Here is a 27,203-nt window from a genome sequence, read left to right as displayed (position 1 = left end):
ATAATAGTCATTTTAAAACTGCATATAAAAAGGAAATTATAGTATATCACAGATTCAAGTAAAGATTTTATCGGAAGTGGCAAAAATGCTTCTTTCTGAACCTGTAAAGTTAAACAGAGTCTTAATATTACCAATAACACTCTAGCCAATTATTCATTTTTTAATGCAGTGAGGCCACACTTGAAAAATTCTAGTCTTTGGTTTCCTGCTGATCTGACTGAACATGTATTCAAGATTCCTATGTAGCCAAGTCAACAAAAATCAAATAATTGGATTGGAAGCCTGGGAATAGTTTTCATTAAATTTGCAACATTCATTTAAATGTGTGTTGCACAGAACATTTCCTATATCACCTGTTTCCAAGAAATGTATACCAGGATTTGTGGAGAAGCTACTGCAAAATACACATACAAAACTGGCAGTCAGTTCCTATACCTTAAGTTTCTCATATAGTGCACTGACTGGTGATGTGATCACACACAAGACTGGGCAGTGTACGACTTTACTGAGACTTCTGTGCATTAGTTAGCAGAAGTTGAAGATGTGGACGGCTATCCTTTTTTATATATTATTTAAAAAAAAAAAAAAAAAACTACTTTCTGTATCCAGTCTACTATGAGTCGTATTTCTGCTTGTAAATTAAGGCTAGATCCTGCATTCCTTATTCAAGAGATATTCCCATCACTATTAACTGGAGTTCCCCCACCGAATGATGGTGCAATCAGACCTCTTATTTTCAAACTGATTCACATCGGCTCTGGATCAGAATTTAACACATTAAAAAAATCCCCCCAAACCAAAAATCCCTGAGTTGTCACATGCATTTGTGCTAGAGGATGTATTAAATAAAAAGGATAAATTAATAATGTAACCAACTTTAAAAAAAAAAATGCACCACATATAGGGGTTATGTCCATAAAAAAATTCTGTGAATGATTCTAACAAAGGAAAGATGTAAATTTAACACATACTCCTCAATGCCATTAACTGAGAACCAGTGCTTTCTCTTCATCCTCCCTGTAAAAATAAAAAGGTGGATGCAGTACGCATCGGCACAGATGTGCATTGTCAAGGGTGTTCACAATTTTCCTGAACAAGCAGCCATTTTACTACATGATTACCAGTTTCTAAACACAAAGTGCATGGCAGATGGTTCCATGTGAGCGCTTAGAAATGGGAGAAATCATCAAAGACACCACTGCATAAGACTGTCATTTGGAGGAAAAGATTTCTCCTCGGTGCTTCCAAAATGGCATTCTTCATCATGCTCTTTGGAACAGATCTACTCCACTCAACTTTTACAGGTATGCATAGGAGCAATACACAGAGGAGGGATGGTTTCCCACTTTCTCCCCCCCCCCCCCCCCCAGCCTCCCCCTTCTTACCCCACCCGACAAACAGAGCCAGGACATTTTTGTGTTTTCCTTGAATGCTGTGGAGGTGCCTCACATCCTGTGACTTGGAAATGGTCATGAACCTTTCTGAGTCTAACAGGCTACCTTTCCCGGCTGCAATTTAAAGAACTGCGAAGCACCTTCAAAGCAAAACACCTAACTGCATTTAAAACAACTGTCGAACATTTTTAACTACTCTGTGTGTTTTCATCCTTTAGTTTGGTCTCCATTTCCTTGTTACAGATTAGTTTACCTCCCATGAGGCGGTCACTCCTGGGGGGACTCACTTTCAGCAGCAGAAGGGACGAAGCAATGTAAAGAAAGCGTTCTGTACCTTAGCCACTAGACATTGGTGCACAGGAAGGGAACTTTATTACCACTGTCTGTTCCCCATCCACAGACCCTCTTGGTGCCAAGATTCACCAGAAGTAAGAGTGAGCTATGAGACTAAAGGAGATGAGAGGATCGATTAGATTTAAAACAACCACTGTTAAGTTGTCTGCCCACAGAAACAGCACCAGTAGACCCACTGGCGAGTACTGGCTGCATATCAGACACTGAAAGACATCTCCAACTCCAGTAGTGCCCCTTTCCCCCTCCTCATATGAATCCTCTATGTACCACTTTTGTCATTCCATCATTATAAATGCCCTCCAGCCCTGTGAGTTCCTCTTGGTCCAAAGAGGACATTAAAGATTCCATACAGAACAAATAAATGTACCAGCTGCAGAAGGCTAAGCTGGAATGCTCTATATGCTTCCTTCTCCTACTCCCATTGAGAACAGATAGACCAGCAGCAGCATGAAGGATAGAACCATCTATAACAAAGGGGAGGAGACAAGATATCAACAGAATGTAAAGCTGTTAGAATAAAATGTCTCTTTTTTAGTTTTAAAGGGAGCTCACAAACTTTGAAAATGAAGTCAGGGAAAATAACCACGCTAACTTGACTTTAATGCAGGACTGCAGAACCAAACGGAATCAAAACGGGGGGATTTGATAGCTGCTTTCAACTACCTGAGAGGTAGTTCCAGAGAGGATGGTTCTAGACTATTCTCAGTGGTGGAAGAGGACAGGACAAGGAGTAATGGTCTCAAGTTGCAGTGGGGGAGGTTCAGGTTGGATATTAGGAAAAACTTTTTCACTAGGAGGGTGGTGAAACACTGGAATGCGTTGCCTAGGGAGGTGGTGAAATCTCCTTCCTTAGACGTTTTTAAGGTCAGGCTTGACAAAGCCCTGGCTGGGATGATTTAATTGGGTATGGGTCCTGCTTTTGAGCAGGGGGTTGGACTAGATGACCTCCTGAGGTCCCTTCCAACCCTGATATTCTATGATTCTATGATTCTTTAGAAAATCCTGGCATATTCTGCTCAGCACTTTTGTCCAATATTTGCATAATTCTGAAGAGGCTTACCTGTACCACACCTCTAAAGATTGGCCCAAGTACTCAGGCACTCAGATGATAAAGAAGGACATGTAACTAGCAAGACAGACAGGACTTTGTATGCAAGTGCCCTTGCTAGGAAGGCTATCAGTCTACATTTGTACATAATAGCACCACATTAGCTAATATCCTTTAAACTGTGCAGCTGAGCAAACAGGCCTATCTAGATTTGGGATGTTCCTGCCAAATTCTGTATTTAATTAAATTCTGAATTTAGTATACATCTCCCATCCCACTCCTATCCAGACAGGAGCTTATATACAGTATTTACAAGTATGACAAAGTACCACTTACATGCACTATGTAGTGGCCCATAGTTCATTTACTTTGAAAGGGACATTAAAATTTTTAAGGAACCCCCCTGCCCCCCCATCTGACTTGAGAATGATCCAATCCAATCCAATTTTTGTATTTGTGTCATTTATATAACTAATCCAACCCCTCACAGAACATTTCTAACAAAAAATACCAGTGAACATCTTTATTAACTTAAAGCTAGTGCATGAATGCTATCTCTTGCCAAAAGGTTAGGAAAACACTTGCACACTGCCAGGTAGAGATTGATATTTTGAAGCTGCAGTGTGAAAAAATAAATTCCTATCTCCAAAACACATGAGATAGGTTGAGAAAACCTACAGCACACATAGAATATTCTTTTCAGCATGCTAAGCCAGCTCAAACTTCACAAGTCACAAAATGACAGTAATAAGACATTATTGCTATATATAACAAAGCCAATAGGGGAATCACCACCCATTATTACCTGTGGGTGTCAGTGTGGTAAGCCAGAAAAATTGAGAACAATGAGGGAATGGAAGCAGAAAAAAATAGATTACAAGACTAGTGTCTCCTTAATCAACTAAAAGATCATATTGAGTGAAATATAAATTTTTCTTAAAAGACCAGAGCTATTTCAGATTGTAACATGTATTTCATATAAAGTTAGCTTTTGGCTCTGGAAAACAACCATTAGTCTATAAAAGCAACGCAATCTGCAAAAGAATGACATGCACCTTCCCTAAAGGGGAAATTTACACAGATCTCACCTTGTCACTGTCATCATTACAAATGTGGTCTTGATGGATTGACTGGCACTGGAAGGAAGCACCCGTACTACCTACAAGAGAAAAGGGGAGGGGGGGGGGGCGGGAAAAAAAATAATTAGAACTGGAAACCCAATCCCTAGGAATACTAAAAATAAATACAGACAAGTGTAGGAGCCAGAATTTTTTTCACACAGCAGAGAGATTTAGTTGCCAAACATCTATGTCAGACAGCTCTTGTATTTAATTCTGATGATGGGATAAGCAGCAGAGACATTTTTCACTATGTTCCAGAGATCTCTTCTCCAAGACTTTTTTAAACATTTAAACAGAACAAAATTAGTACTTGTTCATTAATCCAAAACAAACATATGCCATAAAGCAGCAAAATACACACAACAAATATAAGTCAAGAACAGCTACACACACTGTGTTACAGTAGTGTCCCCCCTCTACTAGGTTACCCAGTTATTAACACAATGGGTAGTTAACCCAGGGGAAGAAATAGAATACTTCCTTTTGCTAAGACAAAACTTAGAATAGCTAGGACCAAGAGGCAGAGAGAATCATCATTTTGTTGATAACATTCTTGTTCAGTAAAAAGAAAAGGAGTACTTGTGGCACCTTAGAGACTAACAAATTTATTAGAGCATTAGTCTCTAAGGTGCCACAAGTCCTCCTTTTCTTTTTATGGATACAGACTAACATGGCTGCTACTCTGATTCTTGTTCAGGTTGGAATTCCCACCCCCCAGCCAAGAGCTTAGTGCAAGTCTTTCCTACCCATATTCTTGTATGTGGCAGGCTATGGTGCAGATCAACCCTGGCAAGGACTTAATAGTGCAAGACCACAAGACTTGTTTATAAGAAGGATGGCAGCTACTGGAGTTCACCCTAATACGCATTTATGTGTGCAAAAAAAATCTTAAATCCTTTTACAGTGCAAGCTACGTTTTGTAAAGTCTTATTTATTTCATACATTTGTTTCCTCCCTGAAAAAGGCACAGTAATATCCCCACTAAAGCAATCTGGCTTAGCAAATTGAGAGAAGAGACTCTGCTGATGTTCCCTTTTTATTTTTTGGAGTTTAACAAAGCCAAATTAAAATATGCAACACAATGGCTAACATGCGAACCCAATTTTATTTTAAAAATTGCTCTAACTCACGAGCCCACAAGCACATATTCATTTTGCAAATACAAATGAAGGTTGTCAGTTACCTGCTTAGCAAACCAAGGGGTAACCACTTTCCCTTCCATTCTCTTCTATACCATCCCTAGAGGGACATCATTCTAGTATGCCTTACCCAGATATTTATTTATTTAAGGTAAAAGGATTTTATTCTATCAGAACATAACACATTACAGAGCCAAAATATTTTCTTTTTGATCGCTGACCTAGGATAAAAGTTTGGCAAAGTTTATTAGTCCCAAAATAATTTGTTCTTGTCCAGGTAAGTGTTTTATTTCTCATATAGGTCATGACATATCAGCCTTTATAATCCCATTCGGATTTCTGCCTTGACTTTTCCTCCTGTCATCTTCAATTCCAACATGATTTTAGCAGCAGTTTTCAGGAACTGCTGGTGTTGAGATACACAGGGTTTATACCATTGGAAAACTGGGACTCTCAGCTACATTGGGATGGCACAGATGATTGGGTTTTTACTTTTTAGCAGTTGCAGTCTGAAGAACTGTGGAGTCATGTTAGAAACAAAGTAGGCAAAAACCCAAGCTCGTAATCAGAATTATTAGAGGCCTGAAACTGTTATCAACTAACATGCAAATGAATACATGTATTGAGTCTGCATGTCATATAGCAATGGACAAAAATTGCTCTTCCCAACATGGAACAAGAAACGTTATTAAAATACAGAAAAATCTCATCTGTAAGCTACTGTCTTTCTGCTTCCTGGGCAGAACTTCTGACCAGAACTTCTTTCAGCCCCTCTCCTCCCTCTTTTCCTGCTGTAGTTTTGAAGGACAATGCACAGATTCCCACTTTGAAAGACTACTCCAAGCTATAAGCCATTTCACAACCATAGTGTTTAATAGAGCTTTGAAGTCCACACTCTGCTCCAGCCATAAGACGACCCCTCTGAAAGCTTGTAAGCCTGCTTAACAAATACAGGAAGGTAGCCAGAAGCGACTGCTACTGCAAGACCTCTCTAAACATTTCTCCCCTTATCACGACTTTTTCAGAATAACCATCTTTTATTTTTGTGTGTTTCATTCTTCATTACAGTAACTATTTTACTTACTTTTGCTTAAGCATATACAGTATTTAATTGCATTCAAGAGAGTTTTCACATTGCATTCAGAAAAACAAGAAATTTCCATGAAGAGGAAAAAGCAGACTGAAGAAGAGTTAGTCCCCTCTCCCACTCCTTCACCCACACTCTTAAACAAAGCAGAGTATGTTCTTGTAGTTTATGCTGCTGTGCACCCAGAATATATAATGGTCTGTATTTCCACAGCAATTGCTACTGCTATTATGCCACAGGAATTTTAATAACTTGGGGGTTTTTAGGTTTCCTTTTCTACTGTTTTTACATATTCTTCTTTTCTTACGATCTAGCAAAGAGTATGGAAAAAGCAGTGTGGTATCATATAGCCACTACCCTAACAGTGGGTGAAAACAGTTGAGCCCCATCCAATAGTTGGCCTCTGGATGATGTTCATTGATGGAACACAGCCAATTTGCATCGTTTTAGGCTTGAATCACACCACTTTCAGACTATCCGACTTTACCACAGCTACTGGGAAACAGTTCATGTCATGGCTGCATTCAAATACTGGCCTGGGGATTTCCAAGTTTCATAAAATTTCCAGTTTTGCTGTCCAGAAGATTAAAATTCCACATGCTGGCTGAATTCAATTAATCTCGACAAACGTCAAAGTATGTTTCCTCACCACCTAAAACACTTTTTTCTTATACCACCACAAAACCAAACCAAACCTAACATTCTTGCAAGAAACCAAACTACCTCCACAAGAAAATTCTGCTAACATGCCCATCTCACCTTATTTATAGAAATAAAGTAGCCTGTGTTCTGAAAAGTATTGTTAAACATTTGTCCAAAAATGTCAGAGGCGTATAATTTCTCTTTTCCACATTTGTGTTTTTATGTTCGCTTTTAAACTTGACATATTTCTTAAGTTAACACTGTCTGTCAAAAGCTGTACAATAAACTTTAAATACACTCAGTAGAACAGCAGCAGGATTACTTTTAATGCCTTATGTACACAAATATCTGCTTTAAAGGGGCTGTAAAGCAGGCAAGCTCCAGGTCTGCACTCAGTTCTTAAGTCTAGAAGGCAATTTACTTAGCTTTCATTTTTATACTCAAGTAGGGCTGTCAACTAATTGCAGTCAAGTCACGCGATTAACTCAAAAAATTAATTGCAATAAAAAAAATTAATTGAGATGAATCACACTTATAACGATAGAATTCCAAATGAAATTTATTAAATATTTTTGGATGTTTTTCTACATTTTCAATATTGATTTCTATTACAACACAGAATACAAAGTGCACAGTGCTCACTTAATATTTTTTATTACAAATATATGTACTGTAAAAATGATAAACCAAGGAAATAGTATTTTTCAATTTACCTCATACAAGTATTGAAGTGCTCTCTCTTTAACATGAAAGTGTAATGCAGAATTTACTGCATTTACAAATGCAGAATTTTTTTTTTGGTGACATAACTGCACTAAAAAACAAAGCAGTGTAAAACTTTAGAGTCTACAAGTCCACTAAGTCCGATTTCTTATTCTGCCAATAGCTAAGACCAACAAGTTTGTTTACATTGACGGGAGATACTGCTGCCTGCTTCTTATTTACAGTGTCACCTGAAAGTGAGAACAGGCATTCACATGGCACTTTTGTAGCTGGCGTTGCAAGGTATTTACGTGTCAGATATGCTAAACATTCGTATGCCCCTTCATGCTTCAGCCACCATTCCAGAGGACATGCTTCCATGCTGCTGATGCTCATTAAAAAAATAATGCGTCAATTAAATTTGTGACTGTACTCCTTGGGGGAAGAACTGTATGTCTCTTGCACTGTTTTACCTGCATTCTGCATATATTTCATGTCATAGGAGTCTCGGATGATGACCCAGCACATGTTCATTTTAAGAACACTTTCACAGCAGATTTGACAAAATGCAAAGAAGGTGAGATTTCTAAAAATAGCCACAGCACTCAACCCAAGGTTTAAAAATCTGAAGTGCTGTCTAAAATCTGAGAGGAATGAGGTGTGGAGCATGCTTTTAGAAGTCTTAAAAGAGCAACACTCTGATGCAGAAACTATAGAACCTGAACCACCAAAAAAGAAAATCAAACTTCTGCTGGTGGCATCTGACTCAGATGATGAAAATGAATATGCATCAGTCCGCACTGCTTTGGATCGTTATCAAGCAGAACCCACCATCAACATGGAAGCATGTCCTCTGGAATGGTGGCTGAAGCATGAAAGGACATGTGAATCTTTACTGCATCTGGCACATAAATATCTTGCAGCGCCAGCTACAACAGTGCCACAGGAATGCCTGTTCTCACTTTCAGGTGACACTGTAAACAAGGAATAGGCAACATTATCTCCTGCATAACCTCTTATACCTCAGCAAATCCAGTTGCAGGATCAAGGCCTGAGTTTGTTGGTATGAAAATTTACTTTGCTAATGAATATTATTTTATTCAGGTGTCTTGAGCATCAGAGTGAGTTCCAAAGATCTTACCTGAAAATACTGTTATCTCTTAATTTTCAAATAAAAAAAATTTAGCAAGGCCTGTTGAGCATTATACACACCCACCCCCTTGCAACAAGTTGGAATGTGCACATGGTCCAGGGACTATTTTCCTGCAAGACTGAAACACACATGTACACGTTCCAGGATGGGAGAACTGTTCACAGGTTGAATGGCAGTCAAGTTTTTAAATAATTCTGCAATTTTCTCTCCCAAAATTTACTAAAAAAAAAAAAAAAAAAAAGGGGGGGGGGGTCAAAAAAATCTGTTGGATCCTTGTTATTCTGCAAAAAGTGATAGTTCTACCATATCTAAATTATTTATTTCATACAGACTGAACAGCACATAAATTTAATAACCACTAAACCCAGATAAAAGGGTCAAAGCAGTACTTTTTTTTGGCTTGAGCTTACACAGTTGGCACCAGTTACCTTTTGGAGATGGGAGGGGAGGGGCAGTTGGGTCTCAGAATCCGAATTAAAAACGTGACCCAGCTGCAAGAGCCTATTTAAGACTATTAGCAACTGTGCTCACAAGCAGGGTTTGAAGTGATCCTAAATTCACACTCCTTGTTGATAATATTCTGGCCTGTCTAGGTGATATGGATGAAATAAGAGTACAGCCTTACTTAAGAAGGCAAGAAATTCACCTCCACATATTGAACTGTCACATATATTCTGAACGTGACACATAAAATCAAGTAATGTTTGCTGTTTTTAGTGCATATTTACAGGGGAACTGGTCGCTTAGGGAACTGACAATGGCATAAAGAGCCTTCCAGCTTTAGGCTCATAGTGAGAGCCCTACCAAATTTACGGTCCATTTCACAGTCATAGGATTTTAAAAATAATAAATGTAATGATTTCAGATACTTAAATCTAAAATTTCCCGGTGTTGTAATTGTAGGGGTACTGACCCAAAAAGGAATTGTGAGGGAGTCACAAAGTTATTGTAGAGGGGGTTGCGGTACCGCGACTCTTACTTCTGTGCTGCTGGTGGAGAGCGGTGGCCGCTGGCCGGGATCCCATCTCTGAAGGCAGAGCCACCGCCAGCAGCAGCGCAGAAGTAAGGATGGTGCGGTATGGTATTGTCACCCTTACTACTGCACTGCTGTGCCTTCAGAGCTGGGCACTTGGCCAACAGCTGCTGCTTTGCGGACGCCCTGCTCTGAAGGCAGTGCAGAAGTAAGGATGTCAATACTGTGACCTCCCCTAAAATAACCTTGCGACCCCCCTACAACTCCCATTGGGGTCAGGACCCCCAATTTGGGTAATGCTGGTTTCCCCTGTGAAATCTGTATAGGATAAAAGCACACAAAAGACCAGATTTTATGGTCCGTGACCACATTTTTCACGGCTGTGAATTTGGTGGGGCCCTATTCATAGTTCTTGTCGAACCTAGCCTGGCAACCACTCCAAGGGTGGTTTGGCAGCTGGTATAAAGTGAATTCGTGGATTTACTCTAGTTCTTAGAGGATGTGTGCTCACATTGCAAAGCCCACCAAGAACACCTGGCACCCTTGTTGGCAAGGCCGGTTTGATGTGGACTAAGCAGGTCAGGGTGAATACACAGCACGTGGCAATGGCAGTGAAGCTTGCCCTCCTGCTGTCCATACTACTCCAGTTCTATAGCTAGAAGACTTCAATTTCCAGATCTGACAATCTAGCTTAATGAGCATATTTCCATTTACTCTTTTAAATAACTACACAAGCCACTATTTTCAGAGACTGAGTGACAGAAGTTCCTACCTGGTCAGGTCTAAGGCATGGAGTATCCTTTTCCATTATATTTTTAAATATTAAAATGAACTTTTTATTGTATGTATGATTACTCCAGGCTTGTGTGTTTAATTATTTAGAAATTTTCTATTTTATATGCATGCATATACACCGTCACACACAATATTGCTTGGCAGGCTGAACTCTACTCTCCCCCAACACCCTTCCCCCGGATAACTTCCTAGCCAACCTCTCAAAGATTTTCATAAATTGACATACAAGTACCATCACAGAGTCAGCCCAAACATATATGTGCCATACTGCCCAGTATGGAATCATCATGTAACAAAAGACCCTCATAAGAACGGCCATACTGGGTCAGACCAAAGGTCCATCTAGCCCAGTATCCTGTTTTCCGAAAGGGGCCAATGCCAGGTGCCCCAGAGGGAATGAACAGAACAGGGAATCATCATCAAGTGACCAATCCCCTGTTGCCCATTCCCAGCTTCTGGCAAACAGGACAGGGACACCATCCCTGCCCATCCTGGCTAGTAGCCATTGATGGACCTTTCCTCCATGACCTTATCTAGTTTTTTTTTTTTAACCTTGTTATAGTCTTGGCCTTCACAACAGTGCGTTGCGTGAAGTACTTCCTTTTGTTTGTTTTAAACCTTCCGTCTATTAATTTCGTTTGGTGATTCCTAGTTCTAGTGTCATGAGTAGTAGTAAATAACACTTCCTTATTCACTTTCTCCACACCAGTCATGATTTTATAGACCTCTCTCATATCCCCCCTCAGTCGTCTCTTTTCCAAGCTGAAAAGTCCCAGTTTTATTAGTCTCTCCCCATATGGCAGCCATTTCATACCCCAGTCATTTTTGTTGCCCTTTTCTGAACCTTTTCCAATTCCAATATATCTTTTTTGAGATGGGGCAACAACATACTGCACGCACTATTCAAGATGTGGGTGTACCATGGATTTATATAGAGGCAATACGATATTTTTGGTCTTATCCCTTTCTTAAATGATTCCAAACTTTCTGTTCGCTTTTTTGATTGCTGCTGCACATTGAGTGGATGTTTTCAGAGAACTATCCACAATGACTCCAAGGTCTCTTTCTTGAGTGGTAACAGCTAATTTAGACCCCCACCATTTTATATGTATAGTTGGGATTATGTTTTCCAATGTGCACTACTTTGCATTTATCAACATTGAATTTCATCTGCCATTTTGTTGCCCTGTCACCCAGTTTTGTGAGATCACTTTGTAACTCTTCACAGTCAGCTTTGGACTTAACTATCTTGAGTAGTTTTTGCAAACTACTAGTAGTCTAGTTTACCCCTTTTTCTTTGATAAATGGATATGTGCAAACGGACAGCGCTAAGAATGCTGTGGGAAACTTGGCATTAAGTAGCCTGGCTTTCTTGATATTCCATTTACACACACACACACACACACACACTTTTGTACTACCATGTATTATGTAATGATATAATTTGTGGTGGAACCAGCAAAAAGGATTAATAATAATACCCCAAAAAAATAAAAGGTGTGAATTGATTCAGTTAAGAACCAGGCCTACTGGTGTATTTCATTTAAGAGCAGTTAGTCACAGGTACAGTTCCAGGGTAGAGGACTGTGATACTACTGGAACATTTCAGAAATCTCAAAAGCAAGATCAACATCAAAAATGCACTAGCCAGGGGCATCGTAAATCCTTGTTTGCTTGCTGCACATGCATCACAGGAATCCAGAGACTGAGGGATTCGTCCAAATACACTTGAAGGGTTAAATACATTCTGAAGCCAGGGAGCAATACTGTTGTCATGAAATGATGAAAGCTAAAGCAAGCTCCGTAGAATTCTACAGAAGACCAGCAATTATCACTGCTGCAGAAGGCCCACACGTTTTCTATTTTCCACTTCCTAGTGCCTCAGAAACTGGCTCTGGTGAATCTCAGAACATATATAGCACTTCATGTTAGCTACAGATGAGATCAAATGCACTTGAAAAATTCCTATAAACCACACAACTCTGGTGCACTGAAAACAACATTCTAGTATCCCTAATATCCCTAATATCAGTGAGAAAGACTGACTATTTAACCGATGCTTTTAAAGCTCAGAGTACAAAGGGGTGGGGAGGTGGGGTAAAAGTAGAGGAGAAAAGTAAGAAGAGAACAATCTAGTCATAAGCCTCTATGGTAAATCAGTTTCTAACCAAGAGGCAAACCACAAAACTCACTCTCGTTGAGCTAGCATGCCAAAAACAACAATGTGACACGGACAGCAATGAGCAGCAGCACAGGCTAGCTTACCCAAGTACATCCGCAGGGTCCGGGAGGATTTCTAGTTGGGGCAGCTAATCCGTACCGTCATGGCCACACTACTGTTTTTAGAGCACTAGCTCAATGAGAACAAGTGCAAGTATGTCTATTTGAGCTGAGAATCACACCCCAGCTCTAAGGGTAGATGGAGCCACTGAGCAACTGCAAACAGCTACCACATATAATGTAAAATAGCAGCCTGCCAGAGAAGATGTCCTGTTTTCCTCCCCAATATGAATTCCTCCCCCAAATTAGACTGCCCCAAGGCCCATGAACTACAACAGGGAGTTCCTGGGTCAGTAACAGGTCTGCGATCAGATATCTGGCAACACATCAGGGCTAAAAATGGGTGCCGTGCCATGCCATAGAAAACTGAAGATTCAGGAATTTCCAATGGGACACACGGAACTTACTTGTAGCCCTGGTAGATCCTGAGGTAATAGACCTTAGGGGTATGTCTACACTGCAGCTGGGAGCAAGCCTCCCAGCCTGGACAGAAAGACTCATGCTAGCAGGGCTCGAGATAGCGCATTACAATTACCAGCGTGGACATGGTGGCTCTGGCAGACTCAGGCCAGCCACCTGAGCTCAAACTCAGGAGGTTGAGGGGGTTGAGAGCCTAAGTTACCACAGAAGCCACAACGCCCACACTGCTATTTTTAGTGGAGCTACCATGAGTCCATCTACCCAGGCTGGGAGACTCACGCCCACCTGCTGTGTCAGCACACCCAAGGAGTCCAGAGATGCCAACCACGGAGAGTGGTGGCCGCTGATTGAGGGCGTAGCTCCGCAGGCAGCAGCACAGAAGTAAGGGTGGCAATACCATACCAGGCCATCCTTACTTCTGTGCTGGTGATTTTACTGTCTCACCTTGCAAAATCTGGTGTTTTTCTTACAGACCTAGCTTCCGGAGTGATTTTACCACCTCAGAATCACAGCCATCATTAAAAAAAAAAAAATTACGTTTCTGGCCTTTATGCTTTCAGAGAAAAGCTTGAAATCATGATGTGAATGAATACTAAAGTTTCCAAAACAAGACAAAGGAAAGGATCCAACATTTATTACTGTTTAAACATCTCACGATTTTAAGCCAATTTCAGGATTTTGGAGGGACCTGACTCCATTTTTCAGCACTCTGGATTCGCAGTACCGAAAGTCACAGTGTAATTACATAAAAAGTTATTTTAGGGGGTTTCTACATTTTATTAGTTATAACTGTTTTCCGGTACAATCAGACTCATAATAGTGAAGACGCTCTAATCTTTATAGGAAGTGGAAAATGAAAAATAATAGCAAAAATGTTTCTACACTTAACATTTCTAAAACGGGTTTGGTAAAGTATGTGGCAAACAAAGAACACATGGGTGTGGTGAGAGTATAAAAGGTTTTCTTGGCACTCATTTGAGATAACCTGCATTATTCACTTTCAGCAAAACCACAAGTGTGTTATAGGTCCATCCCAAATTCATGCAATTAAAACTACCACATTATAATGAATTCCTTTATTTACCTCTCCTGTCATTGGGCTCTCACTTTTGTGGCTATTTTACCTTGGGTACCAACAATATTAAATTAATGGCAAAAACACTAAAACCCCCTTAGGGTAATGCAAAAATAACATGGCTCCCAATGTGATCTTATAAATACGGATGAAGCTTAGCCTTAGTGTTCGCAGGCACAAATTTGTTCAAGTCAACAAAGTTGTGTCTGCTTATACCAGGGCTAAATTTGGCCTAATAGGTATACAAGTATGTTCAAAGCTGCGAATTCAAGTTACAATAGGAGATGCTTTTTTGGCCACATCTGTACATTTAAGTCTTAGCAAAGCTGTTTTGGATTTTTGCTACTGGGGAAGGGTGGCTGGTACTGCTCCTTGAAAATTCTTAGCTACAACGGACAAGAAACCCCTCAACAATAGTACATTCCTCTGGGCTCCCCAACATCATTATGTAGTGACAGCGAAAAGATACTCTCAAAGCTGGTTGCTGGAGGAAAAGGGGGAAAAAAAAAATCAGTACTTGTGACAGGCTGGCTGTGAGAGTCTGTTGCTGGATGTTCTCAATGGGAAACCTGACATTTAACACTGACAATCCTGCTTATTGGAAAGGGATTAAAATTCATTCAGTATGAAGAAAGTTATATCCATTTCTTGCTGCTTGCTACGTGAAGAAATCTTTGCTGTTACTTTCAATTTACAGATAAACGTTTTCTCACAGATGGAATATTTGTGGCACATAAGGTGTAAATGAAATTAAAACTGAAAAACAAAATCTATTTACAAATAATTCTCTCCTGGTTTGATAGTTCTAGAGACATTTACATGAAATGTAAATCTTCGCTTCTTGATAGTTCATCTGCTCCCGCTGTTTATCCTCCATCTGAAGTCATAATCCACTGTTTAATTATGACATCACAACCAGTTGCTGGGAAGGGAACATGAATTCAGTTAAGGAACAGCCAGGAGGAGCAGATGAACTAGTGAAAAACAAGATATTTTCATACAAGTGTCCGTAGTAACAAAAAAGGGACTACAGAAAATATGACTCGCAAGCAGAATTCTTTCCAAAGCTCTGTTATTTTTTTCACTTACAGAGCTGCACAAATATGCATGCTGCTTGACAGACTAGATCAAGTCCCTGTCCAGATGAGTTCACTGTCTCAGTAAAATTGAGAGTAGGAAAAGGCAACTCCCGCCCGGCAGGGGGATAGGGCAAGGGCAGTACAACATTGCAGTTGCTTGCAAGACTAAATACATGTAACTTGATGATTACCCTATATTAGGTACTGTTAATAAGCTACACAGAAGAAGTGGGTAGTTGAAAAACACCTAGGAGAAAAGATGGCTGTTAAATATTCAAACACCCCTTCAATGAAGGGAGGAGAAAGCTCATGTTCCACATCTCTGAGATCTCTAACAGTAAAACAAAAAAACCCACACTTGACATCCATGATAACTAAGTTTAAGATTCTGTTACAGGTATTTTTTCTAAAAATCAGGGACAGGTTGCAGGCAATAAACAAAAATTCATGGAAGCCCACAACGTGTCCCTGACTTTTACTAAAAATACCTGGGGAGGGGACAAGTAGAGCACGGTCAAGTGACCCTGGGCTGGCTACTGGTCAGCTGTTTAGGCGGCCCCAAGGGATGCTGCTCCTGCTCCAGCAACACCAGGGCTGACTGCCAGCAGCTGCTCCAGCCCCAAGGGTGCTGACCCAACCTTAGCTGCTGCTTCAGCCCCGCCCCAGTAGTAGTCCCGGAAAGTCACAGAATTCAGGACCGCTGTGACAGAATTGTATCCTTAATGATAACTCTAGAGAAAAAAACAAGTAGAAAAACCACCCCATGCTTCTCTTTAGTTTTTTCCTCCCATGCCTTCAAGCAGCAAAAAGGAGCAAAGAATTTTTTCCTGAGCATGTCATCTTTAAATCTACATATTGCAATCAAGTTTCTCAGGGATGAAGTGTAGAGGGAGATGATGAAAGGCTAAGTCACTCTTGGGGGGAACACACCGACTGCTGTTCTGAGGGTCTTTTATGATTGTGATAGAAACCACCAGATCCAAGACATTCAGTGTTAAGGTGAGCATGAACACACTCTTCTTAGGTTTCAGAGTAACAGCCGTGTTAGTCTGTATTCGCAAAAAGAAAAGGAGTACTTGTGGCACCTTAGAGACTAACCAATTTATTTGAGCATGAGCTTTTGTGAGCTACAGCTCACTTCATCAGATGCATACCGTGGAAACTGCAGCAGACTTTATATACACACAGAGAATATGAAACAATACCTCCTCCCACCCCACTGTCCTGCTGGTAATAGCTTATCTAAAGTGATCATCAGGTTGGGCCATTTCCAGCACAAATCCAGGTTTTCTCACCCTCCACCCCCCCACACAAATTCACTCTCCTGCTGGTGATAGCCCATCCAAAGTGACAACTCTTTACACAATGTGCATGATAATCAAGTTGGGCCATTTCCTGCACAAATCCAGGTTCTCTCACCCCCTCACCTCCCTCCCAAAAACCACACACACAAACTCACTATCCTGCTGGTAATAGCTCATCCAAAGTGACCACTCTCCCTACAATGTGCATGATAATCAAGGTGGGCCATTTCCAGCACAAATCCAGGTTCTCAACCCCCCCCCCCACCCCCATACACACACAAACTCACTCACTTCTTAATTCAACTCATTGTGAAAGGTGGGGGCGGGGATAGAGGAGATCATTTCACTGTTAGCTTTAGATTGAAGCATCAGTCCTAATCTTTAATTTCCTGTCTGCTATTGTCAAGTAACAACTGAAAAACAATTTTGTCTTTAAATTACATAAACTAGTGGTTTTCCAGTCCCCTGGATAAACTTATATTTAGGCTCATGTAAACACGTATTGAGACTTAAAAGCATAATTTTCTACTCAGGTAACTATTTTATTTACTTCAATAGAGGAAGGATTTATGATTTGTCAACAAAATGCTTATTTTGACAAGAATATATATATTTGAAAGTTGTATATTTCCCTCCATCCAACCGTATTTTGTGAAATGAATTTTTTTCTGACTCATCCCATTGAAAAGGAAGCATTTCATTGCAAGACTCAATAGTGCCATCTTTATTGGCTCATCAGGTCATGATTCCATGAGACACATCAATGTGTGTGCACAGCAGTTGGATTGGTCCAAGCAGTTAGTATCTTAAAAAAAAAAAAAAAACTTGCAAAGTAGGAGAAAAGTTCCATGGTCAAAGTTTCAAAATGAAAATATTTTCACTTTAAAAGAAATCCAAAATATCTTGAATCCTTTGTTCTCTTTCATTTAGATTCCAAAACCTTTAATTCTAATATAGATAACTATATATTATACATAGCATATATAGAAAGAAAACTCTCTGAGCTTTGGACTTTGAATTAATCTTCATGGCACTTTTAATAGGCATGCTCAAAATCATAGGAAAGTGGGGTTTACAGAGAAGGTGCTGACCCGAAAAACAGAGTTACCAAGCTTTTTATCTCCTTGCCCCAGGGCTGAAGGCTTTTTGGCCATCACATCAGGGACAGAATTAACCTGAGAGGCCTTTATATAAAAACTACAGAGAGCAAAAAATGAAACGACAAAGTTCAGTTAAATCATTTTTTTAATTTATACTGGTGCTTTGAGTTTCTAGATGTCTGGTCATGGAGGATAGGTTTTTTGTGGGTGGGGCATGCGTTGCCCATCTAAAACCCTTTAGCACCACTCTGACAATCTATCCCATGATGAATTCATAAGTGTGCTGCCCATCTTTAAGTAATGGAAGGGCGCATAGACCATTCCCTCAACAAGTGCATTTTTCAAGAATACTATCTAGTGGCCATAGCAGGAGATCATCAGATATCAGATGCAAAGCGATTTTCAAACGTTTGCCAAAAAAGTACAGCTCTCTGGAAATCTCCAGGGTTGGACTGAGACCAAGTAATGTTGGTCCATTTAAAAATACATACATGATCACACTTTAAGGGAACTACCAAAAGCAGAGCCTATGGCAAACCTCAGACCTTTTCCAGATACTTGTACTGTCTTTCCATTGTACCTGTTAAGGTTCTATAGCAAAAGGAAAGAAAAAAAAATAGTAACAAAATATGACCCTGAAGTGCAAGGTCAAAGATGGTCACATGTACCCCATTTACACTGTCTCAACTGATGGACTGGCTATCCTGCAAGCTCACCTGTGCCCTCTTTCATCCAGCACAACACTGCAGACACTGGACAGGTTTTCAAACACAATGCACTGAAAATGTACCCCTTAGGAGGAGGTGAGCAGAGAGGATGGAAATAATGGATCGTGATGCACAGGTGCACTGGCTGAAGCTTGTGCTCTGAGTCTCCAAGCAATCCAACCTAGTTTTGGCAGCAGAGATGCTTTTCCAGCAGGATCTTTTCTTTTTAAAAAAAACACATTTCTGACTATTACTTTTCTGAAATGGTTGATTTGCAAGAATATGCCTCAAAAGGAGGAGAGGAAGTCTACAAATAGCTCAGTGGGGGTTTCTCTCACCCGGGAGGGAGGTCAGCAGGGAAGGAGTCCCTAACCCAGACCTCAGCAGCTTCTCACTTCCCGCACCACCAAATAGTTTTGGATCGTGATGCAGCCATGGAACTTAATGGCAGCTTGGTGAGAACTGGGGGCCCGATCCTTGGGTCTGGACTGATGCGAAAGGGAGAAATTTGGTTTAAACCCACCTTTGTGGTGCCAAATCCTGGATGCAGCTGAGGGTCAGCTCAGTTCCTAGCACAACTGAGCAAGCAGCCTCTGGGCTGTTCTAAGTTACATTGGCTGACAGCACCCCAAGGGGCCATTACGCAGCCCAGGAACAGAGTGCAGCCCACTCCAGGATGCCCTCAACACCCCCGTCCTGGAAGAGATTGCTACAAGGGGATGATGCAGACGCTGATGCAAAGCCGTTTTCCAATTTTTGCCCAAAAAGGAAAAAAAAATACCCGATGGAGTCCTGGCAGGAGAGCGGTATGTGCTTGTTACACAGCTAGTGTTTCCCAATGGTCTGATGGCAGCACCCCTTCAGGCACTCTCAGCGCAGAGCCAGAGAGCAGGCACCAGCATGTCAGTCCAGAACTCAGCTCAAACAATCAAAACGCCAAGTCCTTGCCAGGGACAACCTGGGGTTACTGGAGACCACCACTTATATATTTAACCCCCGACATTCCTCCCTACCCCAGATGCCAAGTAACTGAGGCTGCCTCTCCACTGCAGCTAGAGGTTCTTTGCTGGACCGGGCTACGTAGTTTAAGTCTGGGAGGCACTTGTCAAGTCCAGGTCTCCTCTTTCTTCTCTCCTTGCTGCCTTTCATCATGCACATGCAGGCATGCTACTCCTTCTCCTGGGTTTTTCCAGCCCTTTCTCAAGTGATGCCATCACTGGTCCCAGACTCTTGGATTTGGATATGGCTCCACCGCCTTTCCTCCCACCATAAAGTACCATTTGTTATTTACTGCTGATGGCTTTTAGCGATTTATGGCAGCACCATTCTAAACAACAAGAGTATTTCAAACGTAACAAATATTTATTGTTACCTTTCCAAAGCCATGACAAAAGTACTGGGCCTTGCCCAGCAGGAGCTGGGATGTGCGAATGCCAGCATCCAAACCTGGGACTCAGCACTGATTTGGTAATTGGGCTGCTGGTCCAAAATGTACAAGTGAGGGGGATGAGGAGGAATGACAAGGGCAGTGGGAATGAGATGACCAATGAGCTGGGGAGTTGGAAAGCAGCCCCCGCATTGAATGGTAAGATAAACCCGAGATACTCCCTTCCCCCAATATCTCCACCCCCTTCCCAATGAGTGGCATCAGCACAGCAGCTCAAGAAAAAAGCAAAAAGAAATATTTAGGATTTTAAAACTAACCATGTAATGAAAATAATATATAAAAAAGAGTTTTTAAAAGGGAGCAGTTATCTGAGAAAGAAGGCTGAATACTGAGCCTTCAGAGAGCTTGTCCACCCAAAAACCAGAATCAAAATAACTAAATTGGTTTTATTTCACGCCTTTAGTTATTCAGTGGAAATCTGACATTTATTGCAGATTAAGAGCAGCTTATTTCAACTGAACTTAGTTATCTACCAATTTCAATTCACTCAAAACAGGACACTCTTAATCCAAAGAAAGAGCATCCACACACAGACTTGTGCAAAATAGCTCAAGGTATGAATTTAAACCATTTTAGTTATTTCAGTTTCCATTTACATGTAGACAAGCACATACTTGTTTTCCAAGTACAGGAGGCATTTTGTCTCAACTGCTCCTCCCAGCTAACTGCAGTGGAAACAGCTCCATCCATCTCCCTTAGTAAGCCAGTTGGTATGAATAAAGTTCTAACCCATTACTTCAGGTGCATTGGTTCATTCTTTTTATAGTTGTTTTATTTTCTGTGGAGAAGCTACTGTTTTATGTTATGTTTTATGTTTACTGTTTTACCCTCTAAGAACATATTTAATAATTTTATTAAGATGTTAAAATAAAAAGAAAACAGTACAGAATTTAAAGCACAGAAGTTTCTGGTTATGAGGGAATAAGGTGCAGATTATCAAGGGGTGCAAAGTTCGGTTTAGGAACGGGTGGCATAAGGAATACATAATCTGCAGTCTCCCTGATTGGGGGTAAAAGGTTAATGAGTCAAAGTACAGACATTGAGATATGGGGGTATGTTGTCCATATAATGGCTATGTTCAGGTGTGGAGTATAATGAGTGGATACGATGATGAGGATGGATTTACCCTCATTTGGTGAGATTTAATGTTCAGTGAGTTTATGGTTCCAGTTCATATGGTCCAACAGAAAAAGTCTCTCGGTCCCTTTCCCATAGTTGATGCACGATGTCGTACCGGCTCACACCTCCTGGTACTGTCGGTGGCTGGTGATGTATTCGATGTAGATGTCCCTGGACCATCGGATAGTGTCCGAGACCAAGAGGTGCCGCATGAGCCGTGTGTAGCGTCGACCAATCCCACAGGCCCGCAGCACACGCTCGTTGCAGGGGTCCCAAGCGCCCAGGGCTCCGACGATCAGGGCATTCATCTGCACCTCGTAGCCCTTCGCTCTCAGGGTGTCAGCCAGAGGGGCGTATTTTTCCAGCTTACGAGCTCGGGCTTCGCAGAAGGTAGGGGTCCTGTTCTCAAAGGAGACCATGACGTCGACGAAGATGATCTTTTCCTGGGCCTCTTCTGTGACTACCATGTCAGGTTGCAACTTGCTGTCAGTTCCTGGGATTGCGCAGTTCATGGCAACCTCCCCCAGACGCGGTGCGATGGCTTTCGCCAGCCGGTTCTGGGTTGCATTGTGGTGCAGCTGCCAGGCTCTGGAGTGGGGCTTACCGCTGCACAGGACATGGGGCAGGGTCTGGTTGGAGTAGCTGCACTTCCTGCAACGCTTGTCTCGATTCCCGTGGCGGACGGCTCCGTTGAGTGGGATGCAGTTGAGCCGGGCACAGTGGATGAACCGCCAGTCGACGAAATGGGTGAAGCCGCCCCCAGCGAGGAAGTGGTTGCTTCAGTGTTTCCATGTACAGTGAGTGGATGGCTGCCTTCAGGATCCTCTCCAGCATGCCCCTGGCACTCGGGGTGACGATGGTGTTGTCGTCGGACCTGATCTGCGCCATCAGGACTCCCAGCTCCTGGTGCTCCTCGCACAACTCCCAGCAGCAGCCAATGCGCTTCCCCAGGCAACACATGGCATTGCGAGCGCGGGACAACAGTGAAGCGATGTCGCACCTGTCCCGTCCGAATTTGCCATCCAGGGAACGGCTCAGGAAGGTGGTGATGTCTTGGTTGGAGGGGGCTCTGCCTATCCGCTTCTTTGTCGCGTCATGGAGGGCATCTGCAGCGATGTTCCTTACCATGGCGTCGGGACACATCAGCAGGCAGAAGGCGTGGGTGATCACCGCGATGTCACACAGATCACCCATGCGGGGGAAGCTGGCACTGTCATGCCTGTGGGCGATGTAGACCAGCTCGTTGCTGGCTCTCTGGGGAAGGAACAGCCACTTCTTCACCAGCTGCCAGACGATCTTGTCTGCCTTGCTGAGGGGTACCTTCGCCACAGCGGATCCCCTTAGGACGAACGAGATGTGGGGGATCAGGAAGGTGTTCAGGGCATTTATCTTCTGCCACTGTGCTAGCAGGGAGGCATCAATCTTGGCGGTGTCCTGCAAGATCTCCTGGATGGTGTCCTCGGGTGTCTGCTGGACACGGAAACCCATTGGCATGCTGAGGTGCTGGTACGCCTGCCCCTCTGCCAGGGAGATGACAGGCTTGCCCTGGATCTGGAACACCGTTGTCTGCACCGAGTCCCTTTTGCTGCTGTCAATGTGGAGAATTGCGCACTTCTTTGCATTGAAGCGGAACCCCACCCAGTCGGCGGCTCGACTGGTGGCATCTAGCGTACGTTGGAGGCTCTCTGGGTCGTCCACTGTCAGGACCAGGTCATCTGCGTAAGCCAGGATGCTCACACTCTCACTGTGGAGGTTGAAGCTATCTGTGCCATTGGAGATCGCTCGCAGCAATGGCTCCATGGCGAGGTTAAAGATGATGGGGCTGAGGGGACAGCCCGGCTTAACTCCACTCCGGATCGGGATCTCGGCAGTCTCCCTGTTGACCGAGCGAATGGTGGTGCTGCATCCCTCGTACACCTCTCGGATCACACGAAGGAAGTTCTCTAGCATCCCAAACTCCTGGAGCGTGGCAAAGATGTGGTGTTGGGGCAAGGACCCAAAGGCGTTAGCCAGGTCGAGCCACGCTACTGTGCACTGCCTCAGCACCCTTCTGGCCGTTTTGATGGTGGTTTGGAGGACAAAGTTGTGTTCATAGCAGCCCTCTGAGGACAAGAAGCCTTTCTGGATGGAACTGATGGCTCCCCCGCTCACCGACCACTCTGTGATCCTTGAAGCCAGGCAGCTGGCATAGAGCTTGTACATCGTGGAGCAGAGGGAGATGGGCCTACAGTTGCTGGGGTCATCCCGCTCGCCCTTCTTGTACACCAGTACCATCATGGCCTTTTTCCAGGAGCTGGGAGTCCGGCAGAATCGCTTGCATTGGTTGAAGAGTGTGGCGAGGACCACGCAGCCGGGATCTCGCTTTTTCAGGAGGCTGTAGGGGATGCAGTCTTTCCCAGGAGCTGTGTTTTTGAGAGTCTGGCCATCACTTCCTTGGGCGTATAGTCAGTTTCCAGGACACCTACTTCATCGACACGGGGCTGGGGGCTGCGCGTCATTCCGGGCTACGTGGTCGAATACATCCTGCAGCACTTACTCGATGTTTAACTTTAAGCATGTGAGCGATCTTGTTGAAGTCAATGTTTCTCACATGCATAAGTGTTTGCAGGATTGGGCCCTATTTTGTTAGGCTGCTTTCCAATGTACTAGCGTAATACATCATTCTGAAATGCTTGCGAAGACCTTAGTGGTGCTGGGCTTCAGACGTCTACTTCATTTCCCTTTATTAAACCCATCTAGCAAAGCTCTGGCCTTGAGACCAAAATGATCTTAGTTCTTCCAACCCTCCCCCCCACCTCTTTTTTTAAAATACAGTTTGGGGATTTATACAAAATTAAATCTTTAGTGTGCTATTAAAGTTTAATGTCTACTATTACATCAAAGGAATGTTCCCCCCCCTCAACTGAGATTTCAACGTTTCTGGATAAGCAAAGACTTTTAATGAGCACGTAATAACTCAACAACATCATTTTTTATAACTATTTCCATTTAAGATGTATATGCATAAACTACTAGCCAGCCTGCCTGGAGCGAACTGTCAGCTAAGGTAAGGCTCCAAATAAAATGAACATACAAAACCCTACATTTCAAGAACTGTTAAAGTCAGAGTTCATATTTAATTTTTGAAAACCCAACTGTGTACACAGTAAAATGCCCCATGAAAACCAAATTACTGCACATGCTGAACAGTGACTTAACATATACCTTGTCATTTAAAAAAAAATAATAATCAAAAGTTGGCCCAGTCAAGGAACATTGCTGAATCATTTAATCACATTAAAAATATATAATACTTTAAAATGGAAGAGTTAAGATTCTTACAGAGTGATGAACTTGCCACATTGCACATTTTAGGAAAATGTTTCCGTGCTTAACTGAAGATTTCCTCTCTCTATGAAATAGGGTCTACATATCCTACAGGGGTCTTGCAATCAGACTGTGGCTCTGGGGATAAAAACCACACCTGTCACACACTGGCACAGTGATTAATTAGCCTGTCTTCCTGAGGAGCCAACCTATTGACAGCATCGCCATGGACAGGCGCCCACCGTGACTGTATTCAACTGACCCACATCAACTTAAACTGTCATTTGAAGTATACCTACCATAAAGCATGAGCACATATTTCCTCTGAGCTACCAAACTATGAAAGCCTCGGCAGACCCACTGTGAGCTAGATCAGAGGGCCTTAATACTTAAAGAAAGGAAGTTTTCAGATGAACATGGATGTTAGGAAAAACTTTTTCACTAGGAGGGTGGTGAAACACTGGAATGCCTAGAGAGGTGGTGGAACCTCCCTCCTTAGAAGTTTTTAAGGTCAGGCTTGACAAAGCCCTGGCTGGGATGATTTAATTGGGGATCGGTCCTGCTTTGAGCAGGGGGTTGGACTAGATGACCTCCTGAGGTCCCTTCCAACCCTGATATTCTATGATTCTATCACTTCGCACATCTTCCTATTACTTGGATGCATATATAGCTAATTACAGCTTCCAAAGCAGCAAAACATATAAGCAAAGTTGAATTCCAGCTTCTATTAAAACCTACTTTTTCAGCTACTCGTAACATTCCAACAAATTCCAAAGGTGATTTGTGTGTGTGTCATGGTGTATAAATTAAGAGCATAATCCTTTAAACCACTTTTTTGTAGGGTTAAAAAGAGGGACTTCTCAGAGGATGCAAAAAGATTTGCATATGCATAACTCAATAGATCGAACCAATCCAGTTCGAACCTGGCTTATTTTACAGTTTTCATCAAGAAAAGCTAATTTGGAAGGAACAAACTAACTTTGAAGTAAATTGATTTAGTAGTGTTTACAAGTTTTTCATATATTTGCAGGTGTATCTGCTGTTAGGTTCTTAAGAACTTTAGAAAATCAGAGACACTGAGAAATTCTTAAGATTGAACTCAAAGTGCTTTCGCTCTCACTGTATAGGTACTTTAAAGTCTTCCAAAATTTACACCTTCAGAATTTGGCAGGGAAACTACTAACTTGGAACAGCAGTAGCAATGACAACCTGTATGACCCATACAGACTAGAGGAATTACTACAGGACTGAGAACAAGGAACTACAGAACTTTAGTCTCACAAGTGCCACTGACGCTTTGATATGTACACAGCACTCTACGAACAGTAGCTAGACCTCAGAACATCTCTACTGGAAGAGGGTAAATATTGTTCCATGTCTTGTTCACAGTCACAGTCAGTCATTCTCAACACAAGGATTTTAACTCGGGACTCTTTACTCTTAACTTCAGTCTCTGTAAACTTAGTTTGAAAACAAAAACAGTGTTCAATAGTTTTAAAGTTACGATGGTCTAAATAAATAAGATTTAAAACATTTTCATTCCTTTTTTAAGCTCAAATTAAATATAATGGCTTGGAACATTGGGCTGTCACAGTCACTGGGTTGACAGAAGTGAGTAATTATGTAAAAGCTAGAACTGCCTTGAACTCCAGGCCATTCAATTTTAAAATGTTCATAACAGAAACTACCTAACTGACTTTTCTTCAGCCTCACCTTGTTTTGTAGCTCTCACTGACAACTCAACATCAAAGAGAGACTTGTATGGACTGTACTGCAACTTATTTTACACAAAGCTGTACAAGAAACTGTAGAATGGATTAATTGACAAGTTATTTATAATGAAGAGATCATATATTAATTGACAGAGCACAAGGGGGCAGAGTTACACTTGAGCTTTCAACCTTAACTCACCATCTTCCTGACTTTTTAGTGCTACCTTTATCATCGCACCAACGTTCAGTTTGTTTTGCATGTTGCCTATTAGAATATGCGCACACATCTATTTAGAAAAGAAAAGCAAAGCTATAAAAAGCTACCACACAAAGCCTGTGTGAGAGGAAGAGAATGTCTAAGATCATACTCCAGTTGACTCTCACAGCTTTTAAACCAGTGAAGTACACAACTCTTTTGTTTGTATGCACATTTGTGACCCTTTTTCCCAATTTTCTATTTTTATAGTAAAAATGTCAGCAAACTCTTGAAACAAAAATGGAGAATAAATGTATCTTTGTTGCTTTGTGATTAGTTTGAAAATTCAAAGATTACAACATCGTTGTTCAAGCAGGAGCGCTCCCTTCGGAACCAGCCTAAGACCTTGTTAGCCTAAGACTAACAACAGGACTACCTGGTGAAACAGGACTACCAACGTGCACGTTGCATGATCAGATCTTTAAAAGGGACATCTTTAGGAAATTCTCAACCTCTATCTCAATATGGCTAGCCTCCTAAAATGGCACATCCCTAAATACAATTAAAATCGGTCTCACTTCAAAGGGACCAAAATTAAGTGGCATTTTGTTACCGTGTAGAGAGCTCTCCCCCCACCCCAATCTCCCTACAGCAGATGAAGTGCTTATTACTGCAACTCACATTAATAATCAGTTGGACTGACTTGCTAGGACAAAATGAGAAAGTTATTTCATGGCCCGTCAAACATAAATTAACTTTTTCTCTCCCTATCTTTCTTGGTCTCGCTCCAATTAGTGAGCATCTGTCCCAGACTTGTTTCCAAGAAGGGCATGTTCACACTCAGCATTTTACTTCTGCCTTCCCCTTTTTATTAAGCCCACAAACAAAGGCCATCAGCAACTAGACACTATAGTTCTACTAAACATCAAACCTGCAGAAATATTTTAATTCACTGAACAAGCAAAATCAAATTGAGACAATGATACCCAACATATTGGGGAGAGAAGGTAAAAAATGGTTGCCTGTGCCATCTTAGTCTCATAATGCATA

The 27,203-nt window shown here is 41.9% G+C and overlaps 1 protein-coding gene across 1 annotated transcript in view; it reads right to left on the bottom strand.

Moving 5' to 3' along the window:
- RNF38 (ring finger protein 38) overlaps positions 1-27,203 on the bottom strand; it is a 194,215-nt gene that overhangs the window by 90,569 nt on the left and 76,443 nt on the right. The window contains exon 2 of the mRNA XM_048849985.2: positions 3,885-3,955. Within this exon, the coding sequence (XP_048705942.2) occupies positions 3,885-3,955 (71 nt within the window). The remainder of the gene's footprint in view (positions 1-3,884; positions 3,956-27,203) is intronic.

Source organism: Caretta caretta, chromosome 5 (genome assembly GCF_965140235.1).
Source record: "Caretta caretta isolate rCarCar2 chromosome 5, rCarCar1.hap1, whole genome shotgun sequence".
Taxonomy (NCBI): domain Eukaryota; kingdom Metazoa; phylum Chordata; order Testudines; family Cheloniidae; genus Caretta; species Caretta caretta.
The sequence above is the reverse complement of the archived record's forward strand: the minus strand, read 5'-3'. Positions and strand labels throughout refer to the sequence as shown.